Below are 21,619 nucleotides of genomic sequence, written 5' to 3'. Positions count from 1 at the left end.
TCTACTTAAGTAAAAACATTAAAGTACCACAGATTTGAGCTGAATTTTGTCCAACAGAAACAATGTAATCATTTTTTCCAGCTGTTTTTATTTGTGTATTTTTGTTTTGCTCAAATGATGAAGATATTAAAATAAACCCTCAGCCTTTCCAGCATCTCTGAAACTATAATAAAAAAATACTTTTACTTTTCAGTCCAGCTCAAAAATGTAGTGGAGTAGAAAGTACAGATACTTCTCTCAAAAGTAAAACAAACCCACTTTAAAATCTACTTAAGTAAAGTACAGGCACCTTAAATGTTTACTTAAGCGCAGTACTTTTCTACTTTTACTGTTACGTCCCATTATTAATTTTATTATTCAAATTGTATTTATATGGAATAATATTTAATACATTTTATAGATTTTAATTTGACAAAGTAAAGACGTGAAGCCTGTATTTCGTGCACAGTTTTCTACATTAGGTGCCAAACGTCCTAGTATTTATGTAAATGAACAAAACCAGGACACATGTAGGTTTTAATTAGCATTTATTTAAGGTAATAATAATTAAGTGAGCGCATTTATAGCTTCTAATTCAACAAAGGAACGAAGTTGAGCCTTTTTCTGTTTGCCAAATGCCCCGAGGAAACCAAACCAGGCTTTACGGGTTGTTGAGCTATGAGTGAAACGCACTTAACAAAAGAACGTGGGCTAAAAATGTCAAAAAGTCGTTGGACCTGTTTTTAGAGACAAAGAGGAGAAAGGCAGGGCGGCTGGAAAAAACTGCAACGACCAAACAAATCACTCAAGATTCAAATAAAAATGACTTTACTGCGATTTAAAAGTATCACAGAAGTTTAGGACTAACTCTGATGCTGTGTTTTGAGACAGAGGAGCAGACGCTGGAGAGATAAGATAAAGAAGGAGAAGAAGGAGAAGGAGACAGCGCAGGTGGAGTGGGCGGAGTCTAGCTAAAGGTACACAAACAGAGTAACGACGCTGATCCCGAGAGCCGGACGGACGCTCAGGGGAGGTAAACGAAACGAGATGAACTGCTAACGCGGCACTCCTTTATGAAGATCACCGGAGATGAACTGAACACGCATAGAAAAGAAGAAGAAGAAGAAGAAGAATCAGAGAAAACATGAGCGTGGAGTTTATGTTCTGACTGAAACAGGACGGAGCCGCAAGGAAACAGGTCAGAACAGAGCGTTTACTGCACATGGGATGGGGAATTTGAATTAATTTGCTGGATTTTTTTACATTTTTCTTATTTAGGCTAAAAAATAAATAAATAAACTAAAAAAATACAAGTAATGATGGTAAATTTGAATTAATTTGCTGGATTTTTTACATTTTTCTTATTTTTTTTTATTAATGCTTGATCATAACTGAATATTATCAATGTATAAATAAACAAAAAACAAAACAAAAAAAGTAAAGAGGTAAGAGCTGAGCATTTACTGCACACAGGATGGGAAATTTGAAATAATTCGCTGGATTTTTTTACATTTTTCTTATTTTTTCTGATGAATTCTTGATCATAACTGAATATTATCAATGTAGGAATTTTGTTTAGGCTAAAAAATAAATAAACAAAAAAAAATACAAGTAATGATGGGAAATTTGAATAAATTTGCTGGATTTTTTACATTTTTCTTATTCAGTTATGATCAAGTATTTGTCAAAAAAATATTATCAATGTACAAATTTAGTTGAGGCTAAAAAATATATAAATAAACTAAAAAAAATAGAAGTAATGATAGGAAATTTGAATTAATTTGCTGTATTTTTTACATTTTTCTTATTTTTCAGATTAATGCTTGATCATAACTGAATATTATCAATGTACACATTTCGTTTAGGCTAAAAAATAAATAAATAAACTAAAAACATAGAAGTAAACAGGTAAGAGCGGAGCGTTTACTGCACACCTTATGGGAAATTACAATTAATTTGCTGTATTTTTGCAATTTGTCTTATTTTTTCATGAATTCTTGACCATAACTGAATATTATTAATGTACAAATTTTGTTTATGCTAAAAAAAAATAAAATTAACGTTGCCAGATATACCAGACAAATTTATCACTTTTTTTTTCCTAATTTCGATCAAACATATATATATATATATATATTTTTTGTTTTATGTAGTTTTTAATGAGAAAAAATACAAAAATTAAAACATTCTTTGTCATAAAAAAAAAAAAAAAAAAAAAAGCACTAATACCATAACTCTGAAGATAAGCAGGTGGTGTACCCTACATCTTTTCTTTTTATGACAAATAAATCAATTCATGTAATGTATGGAAAGACACGGGCTTAATGCCATAATATGGAACATTTACTGTAAAGCACTAACTAAATATTATAAATGTACAAATTTCGTTTAGCCTAAAAAATAAATAAACTAAAACAGTAGACGTTGCCAGATATGCCAGACAAATGTATCACATTTTTTTCTTTATTTTGATCAAACACAATTTTTTTTCTAGTTTTATTTGTTTTATTTTTGTATTTTGTCTCATTAATAACACATTCTTTGTCCTTTAAAACAAAAAAGTCAAATTTCTTGCTTCAAACTCTGCTCCAGACCCAAACATGGTCAATGGACATATTTTTATTTAACGTTTTTCCACTTTCACTTCACTCAAAACACTTTACAAGAAGGAACCACTCACACGTGTCTTGCCCAAGGACACAGCGGCAGCATTCATTTGTCACACCTCCAACCTTCAGATCAATGCACAAACTCTACCAACTGAGCCGCTGTCGCCCGTATGCTTTTACTGACAGAGGACTGACTGTAAACACATCGATTAATAAAGGTCTAAACGACAGGATTAACAGGTTTTTGGTTTTGTTTTTTTTATTCTTAAAGCGCTCGTCTTACTCTATTTTCTGATCCGTTATAATGTTATCATCACAAACAGACCTGGAGTTGTGTTTTTGTTTCATTCCATTCACACGTGTTTAACGCACAAACTGAAAACACTCTGTTCCACCTGGTGATGTCATCATGTGGTAATACAGGAAACTGCTCTGCTGTGTTTGTAAACTCCACACACCTTCATTTCTAGAATAATTTGGATAATTTCAGATCTGGAATTGTTAATCTCTACTGAACTAAAGGTAAAGGGCAGATGTTAACTTGGAAACTACCACTTGATGACATCACAAAGTGGAACAGAGCATTTTGAGCTTTGCAGATGTAACAGACTAATAATAGTGTTACTCAAACATGTGTGGGTTTAGATTTCAATAGCTTTCTAAATCAACAAACAAAATAATTAAGAGCTGACAGTTGTATTTAAAGGTACACGCCACTCACCGGTCTCCATGGCGATGTCGCTGCCTTGCCTGAAATGTCCCACAGCATAGCATTAACTGTATCTATACAATTATTGAACCGTGGCTGTTTTTATTGGTCAAATATAATCTGAGTGAGCTCGTCTCTCCACAGACCCGATCTGCCACTTAGCCTGGTGATGTCATCAGCTCGTCGCCATGGAGATAAATATGTTTAATATCACAGTATGGAACATCAGGCAGGTTTTGCAGTGAACCTTTAAATTTAGTTATAGATTCAGTGCATGACAGGAATACCCTATTAATACATAGAGCACAGGTTTAATGCCACAATACGGAACATTTTCAGCAAAGCAGCAACTCCATAACTCTGTGAAGATAAGCAGGCCGCGTGCCCTACACCTTTCTTTTTATAAGGCTAGGTTAATGTTTTTCTTGTGCATTATCTCTGAGCAAATAAATCAATTAAAATTCAAACCAGAAAAGTTACACAGTGTATCTTTAAATTTAGTTCTCAATATATATCGGTTCAAATCAGTGCACGGCTAGGAGTATTAACACACAGGTTAAAAAAACAGGGTCAGATGTTTTTATAAATAATTAGTAATGTATGGGAAGACACAAGGATATTTAGGTTTAATGCCCTAGTACGGAACATTTTCGGCAAAGCAGTAGTTCCATAACTCTATGAAGATAAGCGGGAGGCGTACCCTATATCTTTCTTTTTATAAGGCTTGCTTAATGGTTTTTTTTTTGTGCATATTCAAGTAATGTATGGGAAGACACAGGTTTAATGCCATAATATGGAACATTTTCGGCAAAGCACTAATTCCATAACTCTATGAAGATAAGCAGGTGGCATACCCTACACCTTTCTTTTTGTAGGGCTAGGTTAATGTGTTTTTGTGCGTTGTAATTAAGCAAATTAAACCAATTCAAGTAATGTATGGGAAGACACAGGTTTAATGCCATAGTATGGAAAATTATTTGGCAAAGCAGTAATAAGCACGTGGCTTAGGTGGCTAGGTTCATATTTTTTGTGCGTTGTTGAGCAAATAAAACAGTTCACGTAATGTATGGGAAGACGGGTTTAATGCCATAGTGTGGAACATTTTCGGCAAAGCAGTTGTTCCATAACAAAATAGATAAGCAGGTGGCGTACCCTACACCTTTCTTTTTGTAGGGCTAGGTTAATGTCTTTTTGTGCGTTGTAATTAAGCAAATTAAATCAATTCAGGTAATGTATGGGAAGACACAGGGATATTTAGGTTTAATGCCCTAGTACGGAACATTTTTGGCAAAGCAGTTGTTCCATAACTCTGAAGATAAGCAGGTGGCGTACCCTACACCTTTCTTTTTGTAGGGTTAGGTTAATGTTTTTTGTGCGTTGTCTTTGAGCAAATAAATCAATTCATGTAATGTATGGGAAGACACAGGGATATTTAGGTTTAATGCCCTAGTATGGAACATTTTTTGGCAAAGCAGTAACTCCATACCTCTATGAAGATAAGCAGGTGGCGTACCCTACACCTTTCTTTTTGTACGGCTAGGCTAATGTTTTTTGTGCATCGTCTCTGAGAAAATAAGTCAGTTCAAGCCAGAAAAGTCACACAGTGTAGCTTTAAATAGAGTTGACTGTATTAACACACAGGTCTGAACTACAGGTGTCGAAATAAAGAGACTCTGTGGGATATTTAGTTCTCTCTGGGGCATTGTCCTGTTTAAATATTGACCATGGGACGTCTGGAGTTGATGATGAATGAAACTACCTGTCTGTTAGTTTGCATTTACACGGACACGTTTGGAGCGCTGGTTTTTATTGGTGCATTGTGGGTAATTTTGTTTGCGCAGAGGGCGGAGCTGCTGCAGAAGTGTCGTGTGGCAGTAATGTAGTGAAACAGGTTCAGGCGTCTTTGACATAGCGTCAGCTGAGATCAGGTGGCCTTTCACAGGAGCGGCGTTCTGGGAATGTCACATTTTAGGGTTTGGAGTACTGTGGGAAAAACGGCAAGCAGCGGCTTTTAAAATGGAATACCTCTACGTGTGTCGTCAAGACTGAAAATACCAGTGAAAATGCGATTTATGAGCTCAAGGAACACATTTTTTTGATGTTTTTATTGATGTGGGAATAAATATAGGGCTATTATTTGGACGACAAATGTAAACATGCTTATTTTCATGTAGCAAAAACTAAAACTTAACATTTTTCTGACAGTTTAAACATTCTTTTAACTAAATAAAGATGCATTTTAGCTTCTTTTACATCATAGACCATATAAAGACGTGGAGTAAGTGAGTCTGACGTCACCCACAGCATTGAAGCTCATCGAGGTTAGCGGTTATAGCGGCTAATTTGGAGCGCTGTTACGTATTTGGACATTCGATCACGTGTATCATAGCAACCAAAGAGCCAATCTGGAGTTAGACTGTTGAAGATAAAGCCTCTTCCTTTCCACACCTCTGGTTTAGCAGGGGGTGGACACTTAGCAACGCTGTCAATCAAACCTGTTGCTAACGCTAGCAGGAGCGAATTTGGCAAAAGAAGGCGCCTGATTTGTCTGTTGTTAATGTTCATATCTTAATTTACGGACAAAATTGTGAAATAAAAACCCCAGGATCATGTAGAGCGGGTTAATACGAACATTTAAGACCAAAATAATGAGTCTGACAGCAGCAGGTACAGAGAGAGGACACAGTTTCTCGGCTAGCACATTAGCTATGTCCATTTATACATACAGTCTATGGTTAACATTATGGTTGCTAGGTAACCGTTATGGTATTCCCTCTGCGATGTCATATCTGCCGCCCGTGTGCAACCAGGAAGTAAAATTATTCACTTCAGAAATAGATTTAAAACTAGACAAAACCAGACAAGATTTTAGCGTTTTGGTGTTTTATTAAAGAATATATGATACACAGTCACATAATGTCACAGTTCTGTCTGTTTACACGTTTATCCCTGATCTGGCTCAGTTTTCCAGACTGTTCCGGCCCTTCTTTTGTTACCTCCCTGTTTTTTCTGCAGCTGACTCTTGTTTTGTTGATCAGCCCAGGGTCGTCTATATCTGAATATTGCATTTATTTAATTCTGAACTTGCATTTATCCCTGTTCTGAGTTTATTTCCCCAGATTGTTTCCCTTATTGAATCCCCAGTGTGGAAGAGCTTTTTGTTGATATTAAATACGACATTATTCCTCAGTTCCTTGTTTCTTTTCCTTGTTTATTGCCCGATTAAACAGGTGATTCAGAATATGGTAAAAGGACATGTTTTGTTGTATTTACTAAGACGTTTGACTATTTTCTTTGTGTTGCATTTGAATCCAGTTTACCTGCATGATACATATGAATATCGTGGCAGTAAATGTGTATTTTTATTGAAAAGATGCTCATGTAAAACAAACAAATCTGGTACTTTATTACACGCAAACTGACCATATAAAACTAGTCTGATATAATAACGTGCAGTGCAGAATATAACAGGCATCTGCAAGAATAAGTTAAAAATATTTCACTTTTACACATAGTTTTTGGCTCTTTTAAGTGAAAAAGTACTCTAAACCTGCCGTATGCACTTTAACAATCTGGAGTTAAATGATGCACAGGGGCCTATACAACCACATATTTGTCGTATTAATCTTTGCGGCTTAAAGTCCTTTCAGCTCACAATAAGCACGTCTTTGAGGTCGAATAACGGCGCCACTTTCTGAAGCTATTGTGAAAAAAAAGTTGCATGCAATCAGTTAGGGATAGGGTTTAGTTTAGTCCTGGTTTGTTCCTAGTTTGGTCCTGGTTTAGTCCTGGTTTGGTCCTGGTTTGGTCCTGGTTTGGGCCTGGTTTACGCCTGGTTTACGCCTGGTTTACGCCTGGTTTGGTCCTGGTTTGGTTCTGGTTTAGTCCTCGTTTGGTCCTCGTTTGGTCCTCGTTTGGTCTTAGTTTGGTCCTGGTTTAATCCTGGTTTGGTCCTGGTTTGGTCCTGGTTTGGTCCTTGTTCGGTCCTTGTTCGGTCCTTGTTCGGTCCTTGTTCGGTCCTTGTTCGGTCCTTGTTCGGTCCTTGTTCGGTCCTGGTTCCGTCCTGGTTCCGTCCTGGTTCCGTCCTGGTTTGGTCCTGGTTTGGTCCTGGTTTGGTCTTTGAGGTCGAATAACGGCGCCACTTTCTGAAGCTATTGTGAAAAAAAAGTTGCATGCAATCAGTTAGGGTTAGGGTTTAGTTTAGTCCTGGTTTGTTCCTAGTTTGGTCCTGGTTTAGTCCTGGTTTGGTCCTGGTTTAGTACTGGTTTGGGCCTGGTTTGGTCCTGGTTTGGTCCTGGTTTAGTCCTGGTTTGGTCCTCGTTTGGTCCTCGTTTGGTCTTAATTTGGTCCTGGTTTGGTCCTTGTTTGGTCCTTGTTTGGTCCTGGTTTGGTCCTGGTTTGGTCCTTGTTTGGTCCTTGTTTGGTCCTGGTTTGGTCTTTGTTTGGTCTTTGTTTGGTCTTTGTTTGGTCCTGGTTTGGTCCTTGTTTGGTCCTGGTTTGGTCCTGGTTTGGTCCTGGTTCGGTCCTTGTTCGGTCCTTGTTCGGTCCTTGTTCGGTCCTTGTTCGGTCCTTGTTTGGTCCTGGTTCTGTCCTGGTTCCGTCCTGGTTTGGTCCTTGTTTGGTGTTTGAGGTTGAATAACGGCGCCACTTTCTGAAGCTATTGTGAAAAAAAAAATTGCATGTGGATAGAGCCGGTAAGTGTAGAGATATTAACCGTAAAACCAAGTCAAATAATCACTTTTAAACCATGACCCACGGATTTTAACACTACGACAGAACAACAGTGAAACGCCTCATTCACTTTCATTCAAACGGTTTAATCTGTTACCATTGTGTGAGTCTGGAAAGGTTTACAAAATCAAACTTTTAATGGGGTTTTAGGCCAATTTTCCATTTATATTACAATATTATATGGATTTATATGGAGATGAGAAAGCGTGGAGCGAGTTAACTTGAGTTTTCTGGAGTTTTTGCTTGAGATTCTAATAGTTTTGACATTGTTTTTGGACTTTACAGCAGCGTAATCGCACAATAAAACGCTAGAAATGTTGTCAATCGTAACCCCAACTCAACCTTTACTCAGGATTAATCTTATCTCGAAACACGGTTAGCCTTTTTATTTGGAAATTCTAAGTAAACAGGGCGGGATTGTTCAGAGCATCTGTCGTTTACAACAAGTACGGCGTGTCCACTCCTATCGATTATTTCATGTTTGTATAAGCAGAACAATTATCATACCATTTTACTCAGCTGTGATTATTAAATAAAAGTGAATATAACAGGTTTGATGACTCTTTTCCATAAAACTGTTAACGTAATTATATTTAAAACTGTGCTTCAAATCTTGGCTAGTTTCTTGTAGTGAAGTTTATAGTTTTATTCGTGGTTGGATGTGCAGCAAAAATGGCGTTATGCTGCTAATTACGTTACCAAACATAAAGTTAACAAGGGTCAAAACTTGTCTAAATTGCACAATAATTACGATTTGATGAATAAAAATAAATTATAACACCTTTATTTTTGTTAAATTGATGTTTAAACTGTCAGAAAAATGACTTCCTTGAGGAAAAAATGGTCTTTTAACTGATGTAAAACTATAATAAATATTTACCACATGGTTCACTATAAAACTATAATAAATATTTAGTCCTGGTTTGGTCCTGGTTTGGTCCTTGTTTGGTCCTTGTTTGGTCCTTGTTTGGTCCTGGTTTGGTCCTTGTTTGGTCCTTGTTTGGTCCTTGTTTGGTCCTTGTTTGGTACTTGTTTGGTCTTTGTTTGGTCTTTGTTTGGTCTTTGTTTGGTCTTTGTTTGGTCTTTGTTTGGTCCTGGTTTGGTCCTTGTTTGGTCCTTGTTTGGTACTTGTTTGGTACTTGTTTGGTACTTGTTTGGTCTTTGTTTAATCCTGGTTTGGTCCTGGTTTGGTCCTTGTTTGGTCCTGGTTTGGTCCTGGTTTGGTCCTGGTTTGGTCCTTGTTTGGTCCTGGTTCGGTTCTCTATAAAACTATAATGAATATTTACCACATGTACTATCCCATCAAATTAAATCAGAAATACAAAAACTGTACTTAAGTCGTGGTATTACGTCTGCAGTGATGTTTACGGTGTGCGCGCCCAGACTAAATAATAAAAGATAGTGTTTTGTAGAGGTAAGAAAAGCCGCCGTCACTGGTCTAAGTTACTGTCTGATCTCGGCTCCTGGTTGCAGCTTCAGAGTCGTGTTACTATTCAGTTCATCGGAGAAAGAGGAATGTAAAATCTTGTACTTGCACATTCTTTTGCAAAATCACATCATTAATTATGCAATTTTGAGAGTAGGTTTCTAAAGAGGATAAGAGTGAAACATGAGGAGAAGCAGAGAAGGAATGGCTTTGTATTAAACGAAAAGATATCAGAATAAAGCCTTTTTATACCACGTAACCCTTTTTTTTTTTTTTTTTTTTGCAAATCTTTAGCTCATTTTACTTTCACCATTCATTCTGAATCAATAAAGGTCACTGGGGCATTTATGCATGTGCTGGTTTGGTCTTAATTTAGTCCTGGTTTGGTCCTGGTTTAGTCCTGGTTTGATCCTGGTTTCGTTTTTGTTTGGTCCTTGTTTGGTCCTGGTTCGGTTCTAGTTTAGTCCTAGTTTAGTCCTGGTTCGGTCTTGGTTTGGTCCTAGTTTGGTCCTGGTTTAGTTCTAGTTTGGTCCTGGTTCGAGTCTAGTTTAGTCCTGATGTAGACTTGGTTTAGTCCTGGTCTAGTACAGGTTTATTTCCAGATTTCGTCCCAGTTTAGCCTTAATTTTACTGTTTTCTAGGTGTAAAAGTCTCAGTCTTTGCTGATGTGATATAAACAGGTGCTTGTTATAATCCATTTTTCTTGTTTAATTTTTAACAGGATGTCGTCAGATCTCTGCAATCATGGAGACACCATCTGTGGTGAGTAGTTTGAGTTTAAGTTCTGGATCAATAACTAAATGTTTTAAACAGAAAAGACTTTAGTGCCTGTATATATGCCATATATATATGCACACATACATATCACATATCCATATATATTACATATACACACATATTTATACATATACAAACACATAGACTCATTCATGACAATAAGACTCTCTCTGTATCAGACCAAACCATTTTTTATATAAAAACTTAAATTTCTGAACACTTTGGCGTTGCTTTTGTTTTAAATCCAGAGCATTCAGTTTCACGTCACACAGTCACACAAAAACTTTTACAAGTCATTCAAACAGTAGGTAGTATTTCCATGGCCTCAAACTGTAAGATCTCTCTAAGAACAAAACACTTTTGCACGTGACATAATAGTAATGACTTATTGAAGGCTTTGAATAGTATAATTACAGTTTAATATTTGACAAGGTTGCACAATGTTTATAATAATGGATGAAAAGATTGTGAGTATGATCCAGAAAACCAACTTTATGAATGTTTCGCACTGCTCATTTTAGAATAAGAATAACATTATATCATCTTTTCGTTGTGTTTTCAGTAATCGCTCCCCCAGTTGTGACACAGAGCGTGACCCTGTTTGTATTTCCTGGTTGTTCTGTGCAGAGATCCGCGTGTACGAGCAGGAGGTCATCGTGGTGCCGATCCTGCTGCTGGCGGCGTTTCTGGTCACTCTGGTGTTTGTGCTGCTGATGCGTTACTGTCCAGAGAGAGTCGACAAAATACGACCCGAAAATCTCAAAAAGTCTCTCCGGCCTCAGCGCAGCCGGAGAGCGCTCAGTGGGATCGATGGTACGAAACTCAAACACAGAGATGGAAGTTTGGTGGTTCAATCCCATGTTGTATCTTTGGGCAAGACTTTTTTCACACCTTATTTATGGATGAATTTGTCTAAGTCAGGGGCGTCAAACTCATTTTCACATCAGCAAAATGGGCCAGATGTGACTGTGCGACAGTGTAAATGTCACTAAATGTAACCGAATGTCATGTAAAATAAATGTAATTACTTTTTAACTTGTTAAATAACGGTTTCTGTGATAAACTGACATTTTTAAAAGTGTGTATCTGGTCGGGACACACCTCCTCACAGACCTTCAGCTCTGCTTCATATTCGTCCTTTTACAGCCTTTTAATTATTGGACAATTTGTTGTTTTTCTTGCAGACTAACTTTTTCATACTTAGCTCCGTGTTTGGTGTCAAAATGTCGACGTAGATTGTACCGACCCCGCCTCATAACACAAAAAACATACAGGTTTTTCTCCTCAAAGCACAAACTTATATTCACCTTCACCTTTATTCCTCCCAACTTCCTTCCACGCCGACAATTTTCCTCTTCATGAACATTTTGTGATGATCATTTGCAAATATTTCTCAGTTCCACTTGTTGGGAAAATCTCATTAGTTTATTGTCAGTGCACACATTAAAGCAGCACAGACTTATTTTAAAATGACAGTCATGCCTTTTAATTTATCTTCTCGCGGGCCACATGAAACGATGTGGCGGGCCGCATTTGGCCCCCGGGCCTTGAGTTTGACACATGTGATCTAAGTGATAAGTGGTAGTCAGATATAGCTGTTCTTATGAGCTTATATTCAGCTTATGTTCTCCAAGTTCTTGATTTATTAATAAAAAGGTAAAAAAAAAAAAAAAAATCCAAAACCAAGCCATTGTGCGCAGCTCTTCCTGGAAATAAATCGCACATTCAGAAAGACTAATGCTATAAATGTGCAATCGATAATATAAGAACAAAATGTGAATATATGAATGTATTTACTATAAAGTATGTCAGACTCTTGAGAATTTTGTGTAAACCCCCCCCCCCCCAAAAAAACTCAGTTATTGACTCTGAAATCCTTAGTTCTTGTCCAGTAGATCATTATCCTCTATTATGTGACTTTCTGAATAAAAAATGCAAAAAAAAGTAAAGTTAGTATGACAGAAACAGCCAAATAAGACACACTTTATACGTTAAGGTTTATATTTTTGTAGTCGATATTGAGTTGAAATGGCTTTTAAACTTGTTATGATAATTATTCTTTAATTCTTGTGACCTATTTAATTACAATTAACTGGCATCGCTACGTAGGAAAGATTTACTGTGCATTTTGTTATAATTTTGTCATGTAATTCCTGATTTTATTGTTAATAGTGTCACATTGTTGTGTCTCCTCTAAAACAGCGGTGCCCAAACTTTTCTCATTAAGGGCCACATATAAAAACATAGATAAAGCTGAGGATCGATTGAGGGACATAGACTGGGCACAAATACAGTGAATACTTCAAATCTGCGTGATTATTACAAGTTAGACTGAACCACTAGACCTTTGTTCACGCTCACATCCTCAGTGCGGCACATTAAATATCTGGCATGGGCTTGTTAAAGTAGATTTTCAGAAATGTAGAGTAAAAAGTACAGTTTAAAGTAACATGGGCCAATTCACCTGGAAGCTTAAGGGCCGAGAAAAATCTGTCTGAGGGCCACATTTGGCCCGGGAGCCACAGTTTGGGCATGCCTGCTCCAAAAAGTCCAGATTCTGTGCCCAGTCTATTTATTTGTCCTTGTAATTACATTCACTTCAAATTATAAATCATATGTTACAACCTCACAGTTACTCTGAATTGAGGAGTAGTTTCCGCAAATACTTTTTACCCTAACAAAGTATTCTATAACTTCTTACACACGGTTTTGTAAAAGAAACACACATGTTCTGACTGGGTTTATATTGAGATTATACCAAGTTTCATAGATTTTCTGTCCTTTTCCTAACTAGGATAACACAAACATTTAAAAGCCTGTTTCGATTCTGAATTCTGAATGCAGATTCTGATATCAGGATGATACTAAAACACTCTTTCTTTAGTCAATACAATGTGATTTTCAACATTAAATGGTAGTACTTTGTTTTCTATTCCCATGTGGGGCCTTATATCTGTGTAATCCTCAGTGCCAGGGTTCATAGTGGCCCATGGGCATCTACTCGTCTATATAGCCCAAAAGTCACTGACAGTTGAAAAAAATTCATAACTCTTTTGTTTCTCAATTGTTTTCTTTTATTTTTCCAGAGCATTTAGAACGACCCTTCCCACATTAATCTGAGCAAATCCAGCACCGAGGAACGAACCCTCATTGTCCAGTGGAACTTTGAGTCACATGGGTCAAATACTGGGTTTAATACCAGAGACGCCCCGAGCGTAAACGCCATCAAAGGAATAATAAGTGATTTTCAAAGACAGGGGGCAGTATGTGATCTCCACAGACCTGACTAGTCCTGATTTCTTCCTGTGGGACGATCTTAAAGAAAAGGTGTTTGTGAATAAGCCTCAGACGACTTAATAAACAACTTAAAGCGTAATATCGACGATCAAATAAGGCTGGAAGATTTAAACGTGTCAGTGACTTTTGGGCTTCTTCTGATACAGCTCAATCGATATAAATTAGTATATGGTTCGATATTAGTTTTAACATCGCTTAGTATCAGTTTTCCGATACTTCCGCCCTTTTATTAACTCACTATTCTCTGTTTATCCCAGCTCCTCCCGGCATCAACCCTCTGGAGCATGAGAGCATCGCCTTGGACATACCCAGCACCTACTCCACCTTCAACCCCGCCCGCACCACCCACCGCTCCAGCATGTACGCCTCCTCCAAAAGCCTGCGCCTGCCCGTGGACCCCGCCCCCACACCAGATGCTTTCAGGCCCAGTTTCGTGTCCACGGTCCAGCCCAGAGAGTTGCCCCGGCAGAGGTTACCAGAGAAGTTCAACCTGGTTCAACCTCTGCCCACGGCGTTCTCCCTGCGCTCCGACTCGCCCGTGTCCCTGTACAGAGCGCGTATGGACAACAGGAATGTGGTGCTCCGAGTGCTCAAAGGTAAAATACTTTATTACATTACATTATTATAAGCAAGACAAGTTTATTTGTACAGCACAATTCGTACACAAAGTGATTCAAAGTGCTGTATTTAGAATAAGAAAGACATTAAAATCACAATACAACAAATCAAAACATAAATAATAACAAATAATTAATAAATAAAATTAACATTAACAACACATTGAAGAGTGCAGAATAAAACCCTTTCTCTCATATGCACAGATAAACAGCCTGGATTTAAACATTTTCAAAGTAGAGGTCTGTCTCATATCTTCAGGACAAAACTGAGACACTGATTCAACATGTATTAAAACATGTTGAATCCTGGTGTAGTCCTGGTTTAGTCCCGTTTTAGTCTTGACTTAGTCCTGGTTTAGTCCCGTTTTAGTCCCGTTTTAGTCCCGTTTTAGTCCCGTTTTAGTCCCGTTTTAGTCCCATTTTAGTCCCGTTTTAGTCCCCTTTTAGTCCTGACTTAGTCCTGGTTTAGTTCCGTTGTAATCCTGCTTTAGTCCTGGTTTAGGTTATAAGTTATAACGTTGTAACTGACAAAATGGTGACTTTATAGAAGTGGGAAAAATCGCTCACTACTTGTTGTTTAGTCTATCCAGAGTCTAAATAAACTACTACAATTAGTTGATTTGTTGAATTAAAGAAGACATATTATTGCTTTTGGGGGTATTTAGCATTAAAATTTAACATATGTATTGGTAGATAATCGTTTTACAATTATAAACTGATTTATTGAGCTAAAATGACTTCATATTAGACACAAACACAAGATCTAAACTGGGACTAAACTGGGACTAAACTGGGACTAAACTGGGACTAAACTGGGACTAAACTGGGACTAAACTGGGACTAAACTGGGACTAAACTGGGACTAAACGTGAATCTAAATCTGGACTTGAACAGTACCAAGCCAAGTCTGAGACAGGGCAAAATTGGGATCAAAGCATAAAAAAGTGTGAACTTACTATAATAAATAAGACTCAGTGACCCACAGGTTGTCGGTACAATCCCAGCTCCCACACAAGGTGAACACTGTCCTCGTGTCCTTGGGCAAGCCACTTCACCCGCCTTAACCCCAGCGTGTGTGTGAGGGTGAATGTGTGGATCATTGATGTAAATTGTGTTACTCATTGGAGATAGAACAGCGTTATTTAACCGTGTGCTCATGGTTTGGTTTAGTCCTGATGTAGACTTGGTTTGGTCCTGTTCCAGTCCTGGTTCTGCTCTAGTCTAGTCCAGGTTTAGCTCTAATTTTGTGTGAGGTGTGAAATTTCTTCTAAAAACTCAAAAAATTATTGTCCAAGTATTTAAGACCATTAAAAACAGGAGTAGGAGTGTGTGTAAAAGTTCATTACCACATTATTAAATTGCGATTATGTCACGAAAATATCCAGTTTTGCTTTTCCTTGGAGTGTGTCCCATTTTTGAGAAGCAAAACGGCAAAAAGCCTCTTTCCCGTCTCAGTTTTGCTGCGTGTAATTGTGAAGGAAGTGACTGCAGACCAGGTAGAGAGGTGAAAGAAGTTTTATCTGTTATCAGAAGGGGAAGTACAGACAGCAGCACATGCTTCACACTACAAAGAAGCCTCCAGTACTTAAACGTTTACATACTTCTCGTACAAGATCTCAAATCAGTCGGCCGTTAACCGTTACCAGAAGCTAGAATATGTCATAGAAAGAATGTTTGCAGTCACTGAAAAGATGGATTGCAAAACATCTTGTCAGTGAAGTAACAGATGGCGGGAAGGACGTCTTAAAATAAGTCTGTGTCGCGTTCTTAATGAGAAGCAAGTTCACCTCAATGTTTAAGACGCACAGTATTCAACACAAGATTTAAAAGTAGAAAAATAAAACAAAAAACATGATTTCAGTGCGGCTCATCCTTTGCTTTATGCAGTGACGTGATCTGGGATTAAATGTTCTGGTTTCATTGATTTAACAAGAAGCAGGTGAGGGATTCTGGCAAGTTTTGAAGTAGTTCCTTAGAGAACACAGAGATAGGTTTCAAAATTTTAAATAATAATAATAATAGTTGGATATGTCTCTGAATCTTACTGTATTCCCTGTCTCTGTATGTTTTAACACTCGTCCTGTGTCCCTGTCCCTCCGCCTGCTCCCAGACACAGCCAATGCCTCCGAGCGTCACTCCTTCCTGGGCTTTGCGTCGTTCCTGGCTCAGCTCGGGCCTCACCCCTTCCTCCCGGAGCTGCTGGGGGTGGTCTCTCTCAGAGCACCCCTCGTCACCGTCATCGAGGAGCTGGAGAACAGGGACCTGCTGAGTCTGCTGTGGAGATGCAGACAGGTAAATATAATAAAATATGTGAACTAATGCATTAAACCATGGACTATTATTGTAACATGTTACTGTGTTTTTACAGGAGACAGATCCTCCATGTGAGATGACGGAGAGGAGAATTTACACAATGGCAACACAAGTAGCCTCAGCACTGGTCAGTATTAAACCGGAATTACCACAACTTGATTCTTTTTGGACATTTTGGTTTTAATGGTATCACTGTTTTTGTTATAGAATGTATTTTGACAAGTGTCATAGTTAAAATTCACAATTACTGTAGAGGCTAATTAGTGTAAACAGCCACTACTTTCTCCTTTATCTTTATTTAAACAGGGGAACACTATGAGAACACTTGGGCTCTCGAAAAACAAACAGAATAAACAGTAAACAAGTTCATATAAAACATTAAAAACAGAAGCAGGTGGTTGTGTAAAAGTTAGTGACACAACCGCGATTTAATAATCTGGTAACGAACGTATCCAGTTTTGATTTTCCTTGGAGTGTTGTTCCATTTTTGTGAAGCTAAATAGGTAAAAGCTTCTTTCCCCGTCTCAGTTTTGGTGCAGCTCGTCCTTAGCCTTATGCCGTCATGTGATCTGGTGTTAAATGTTAAAGTATCATTGACTTAAAAGCAGGTGACGGACTATATTCTGGCCGTTTTTGAAGTAGTCCCTTCAAAGTTTGCAGAAGTCTTTCAAAGTACCCAAAATAGTCGAGCGATTAGCAGTTCAAATTAATTTATTTGGCTCAGCTTTGCCACAATATCACAGTGAAGCATCTATAGACACGTGTTTAAAGACGTCTGTACATCTTTAACCAGTAGTGGCTGTTTACACACACGCAAATTAGCTTCTACATTAACTCAAAATATGCCTTTGCACCTTCTAACACCTAAAGCCGATTACCTGCCCCCTTTAAACCTGCCGTTTCCACTCCAAACATGTAAACCACAGCGCCCCATAGAGGCTGGAGGTGCAAAATGGCTCCTACAATCAGTTATTCATTGAAAGTCATTATTCAGATCAATCTTTGCAGCCATTTTGCTACGTCAACTGAGTATTTAGAGGTCTTTCTCCTAAAGACACCTCAAAAAACACGTATTCTTACCATGAGCAGGCTGGCCTCTCCACAGATTCGACTTGTAACGTGTCACTGTTTAGATAAATAAGTTAAATACTGAACATTCTTTCAGCATAACATCAGGAACTACCACCAGAAAAGTTACATAGTGCAGCACTGAGTTTTCAATTGAATATTAACAAAAACAGACGCTTCAAATGTATTTAAGCTATTTTGTCCTCTTTCTCTCTTTATTTCTGTGCGTTTAGGAGTTTTTGCACAGTAAGGACCTGCTCCACGGGAACATCCGAGCCCGTAGCGTCCTGGTGAGTAAAGAGTACACGGCCAAACTGTGGGGGCTTAACGCAGTCTACACCTGGAAGAACCAGCGGGGCACCCAGAAAGACGACCCCAGCATGAAGAAGTGGCAGGCCCCGGAGCAATTAGCCAAGAGAACGGCCAACCCCAAAAGTGACATGTGAGTGACAGTTGAGGAGGACGACAAAAAGACGTGATTAACAAGAGTTTAAAGGTCCTGTACGACGCAAAATTGACTGTTGTGAGCTTTAATCCATGTTATAACGCCGTTACCTCCTCAAAAACATACGTAGAGTTGAGTTTTGTTTCATTCACGCACTTTATTATTCGTCTGTCCACATCTCCAAAGCTCCAAACGCTCTGCTCCACCTTGTGATGTCATGAAGTGGTAGTTTTCAAGTTAACAGCTCCTTTTACCTTTAGTTCCATAGAGATCGGCAATTCCACGGCTGAAATGATCCAAATGATTCTACTGAAGGTGTGTGGAGTTTAAAAACACAGTGGAGCACTTCCTGTATCACCACATGATGACATCACAAGGTGGAACAGAGTGTTTTCAGTTTGAGAGAAGAACTGAGCCTAAATCTGCAGGTTTGTTTGTGCGTTAAACGTGTGTGAATGAAACAAAAAAAACACAACTACAGGTCTGTTTGTGATGAGGAAACATTAGAACAAAGATCAGAAAATGGCGTAATATGGGACCTTTCATTAATTTTTAAAAATATATAAAACAAAAAAATTATTAACGACTCTGCGCCTGATTTTGAATGTTTCAGTTTGAGCAGTTAGCCCCAAACGATGCAACAATGTCCTTTCTCTTACTCTGATATTGACCAACTGTCTGGATTAGTTTTCTAAGGTTCTAATGCAACAAAATTCCTTGTACAATTCCAAAATCCCACTTTTCCCGTTTTATCATTTGTTTTTGCAGTTGGTCATTTGGAGTCTTACTGTTTGAAATGGCATCGCTGGGTAAGAAAGCTCATTTACACCAGAAAATACATAAACATCTCATAGAATTAATTTGTTACATGAAACTGAAGCATCTCATTCAAACATGTTTCAGGAGAGGCTCCGTTTGCAGAGATCCCTGTGAATGAGCTGATACAGTTTCACCAACGAGGGAAAAGTCTGAAGAAGCCGTTAAACTGCTCCAATAATCTGTAAGTACCACTGACTTATTATAGTATGTGGTATTTATTTTCAAAAATGTTATTAAATCGAATCACTTCACATCCTAAAGGGCTTATAGACATCACCCAAACATCACACTGTATATGTACCTTAAATTTCGGTACATTTATTGAGTGCACCTGAATACAAGCCGCACCAGCTACATTTTAAAAGGTGGTTGTCAGCCAGTAAAACTCTATAAATTAGCCGCACCCTTGTATAAGCTGCAAGGTTCAAAGCGTGGGAAAAAAGTAGCAGCTTTTAGTCTGAAATTTACAGTATTTGTAGTAGTGACAACACTGAAGGCTGATATGACTTTAACAATATTTTAAATTGCAAAAACATTTAAATTTTATGGTAAATGGTCATATTTTTATACTGCGCTACAAAGGAACACATCAAGGAACCACTCGCCCATTCACACACACATTCACACACCTGAAACTGGTAGGTTAAGTGTCTTGCCCAAGGACACAACGACAGCATTCATTTGTGGGAGTCAATGGATTTGAACGCTCAACCAATGATGTTGAGAGCCGGGATTCGAACTTCCAACTTTAAGATCAGTTATTTATACATTTCTCTTTCCCTCAGACACTCCATCATTAAAAGCTGCTGTAACTGGAAGGAGAGTGAGCGCCCCCTTTTGGCAGACCTGAGCAAAAAGCTTTCGTCTGCGGAGAAAGGTGCGTCTGATAAACCCATAAAGTCTCCTGGACCAGTGAACATAGAGCAGTACCTGCAGGAGGCGGGATACGGAGAAACCAACAACTACACCGTGTTCTGATGTGCCAAAGGGGGATGTGATGACTCCAGAGAGGGGCCCGGAGGTAAACGATGGGGTAGAGGACAAAAAGAGCAAAAGAAAAATCACAAAACTATAATTTCAAGACTAGATTTTGAGTCTTAAAATCATTATTTGATGCCAGAGTGAGTAAATGCACTACACTGATGCTACAGTAAACGCCTATCTCCTGTACAATATTCATTTAATGCAATTTTTACCGTTTTTATTTTTATTTAACCTTAACTTAACTGAGAATTGCATATATGTCGAAGTTTTACCAGGTGGTCTATTAGGATCAAGACTATTCAAAACTGCTCAGAAGGTTTTTATTTATATTTCCAATGAGGATTGACTTTAGAGACAAATTTTGCTGTTGAGCCAAATCTGATTATTGATATTTTTAAATGCAGATGTTTAACCTGGTTTATGGTCAGAGTGGAGTTACTTTTCCACTAACACGACTAACACTGCCACCAACACTAACAACAACAAACAACAACACTAACAACACCAACCAAAACAACAACACAACAGCAACACCAACAACAATAACCACAGATGTAAATGTACCAAGACCAACACTACCACCACCAACAATAACACTAACAGCAACACCAACAACAGATGTACATGAACCAACACCAATGTCACCACCAGCAACACCGCCAACAACAAATGTACATGCACCAAGGCCAACAACACTAACGGCAACACCAACAACAGATGTACATGTACCAAGACCAACAGCAACACTGCCAACATCACCAACAAAAACAGATGTACATTATGAAGGCAACAAGAAGTGGATTTTCTATAACTTAAAAAAAGAAATGTCCCCGTTTATATTGACATTGTATGAAGCCGTTTGAGTTTGTGAACACAGCCACTTGAATGTTTACGAAAGGTTAAAGACGTTGGTAGAATCATTATGGGCATAAGAAAGTTTAAACTTGAACAAAATGCGCTAAATTATTTCGTATTTAAATCACTTGTTTATATTCGTTACGGTTCTGTTGTTGGGAACTGGAGAAATGTAAATATGGTCGAGCTGCAAGTCACTTTATGATAAGTTTACAAATGTAATGAAATGTGCGATTAATAGATTTGTAAAAGCAGAGCGTGTAAATAAATAGGGATGAGACAGAAATGCAACAAGACATGAGGAGAACCTGGAGCAAAGCCACTGTTTTAAAAGCCACTTTAGGTCAGACCAAATATCACAAACCATCGCTAATATTAAAGAACCTGTACCTGATTTGAACCCATTTTTTGTCACAATAATTCTCATTAAATCATGGTTAAAGCTGCTAAATAATGAAAAATATAAAATAAATATAGTCTATAATCTAACATAGCATTTACTCAGGTTTTAGCTAATACAGAAATTAGCATCAAGGTCATCATTTTTGCTAAGAATCATGGGAAACCAACTGCCAGACATGATCTCAGACACTATTCTGTCAGTGTTTATGTAAAATGAACAAAACCTCAAATTGTAGGCTAAGACAGGAGAAATATAAGAAAACGACCACATGAGACTATCACAGACTCATCTTTTCTGTGTCTTGATGCAATATCGCAGCAGAAAAGACTAAGTGGGCGGAGCTAAAAGTTCAAATGAAAACATGTTTGACTCACGGTTTGAAATCAGGTACAGGGCCTTTAATAATACTCTATTAGTCTCTTCTTCCTCTTCAGGTTCACCTATGACGATACACAAATAAATGACACATAATTGTATTTTTTTAATGCAGAACAATCGTACTCCCAACTCCTGTCCCGTCCCTAAAAGAAATGTTTACAAGATCAATGTGTAAATAACAATAAATAATAAAAACCAAGAAGGAAAAC

General features: G+C 37.9%; 2 protein-coding genes across 2 annotated transcripts in view; one reads left to right on the top strand and one right to left on the bottom strand.

Moving 5' to 3' along the window:
* zyx (zyxin) overlaps positions 1-21,619 on the bottom strand; it is a 282,791-nt gene that overhangs the window by 254,258 nt on the left and 6,914 nt on the right. The gene's annotated exons all lie outside the window — the stretch shown is intronic.
* On the top strand, positions 565-21,583 carry styk1b (serine/threonine/tyrosine kinase 1b). The gene is made up of 10 exons (XM_033980506.2): positions 565-1,177; positions 10,176-10,216; positions 10,859-11,044; positions 13,786-14,124; positions 16,256-16,437; positions 16,514-16,585; positions 17,760-17,968; positions 18,740-18,780; positions 18,875-18,971; positions 19,576-21,583. The coding sequence occupies exons 2-10, from the start codon at positions 10,177-10,179 to the stop codon at positions 19,766-19,768; spliced, it is 1,359 nt and encodes a 452-aa protein (XP_033836397.1). The 5' UTR covers positions 565-1,177; position 10,176; the 3' UTR covers positions 19,769-21,583.

Source organism: Periophthalmus magnuspinnatus, chromosome 16, assembly GCF_009829125.3.
Source record: "Periophthalmus magnuspinnatus isolate fPerMag1 chromosome 16, fPerMag1.2.pri, whole genome shotgun sequence".
Taxonomy (NCBI): Eukaryota; Metazoa; Chordata; class Actinopteri; order Gobiiformes; family Gobiidae; genus Periophthalmus; species Periophthalmus magnuspinnatus.
The sequence above is the reverse complement of the archived record's forward strand: the minus strand, read 5'-3'. Positions and strand labels throughout refer to the sequence as shown.

Excerpts from the sequence above, each read along its gene's own strand:
- styk1b (XM_033980506.2), top strand. The coding sequence starts at position 10,177 with ATGTCGTCAGATCTCTGCAATCATGGAGACACCATCTGTG. Across the intron at positions 14,125-16,255 it reads GGTGCTCCGAGTGCTCAAAG|ACACAGCCAATGCCTCCGAG; the intron begins GTAAAATACTTT and ends GCCTGCTCCCAG. Across the intron at positions 16,586-17,759 it reads CACAAGTAGCCTCAGCACTG|GAGTTTTTGCACAGTAAGGA; the intron begins GTCAGTATTAAA and ends CTGTGCGTTTAG.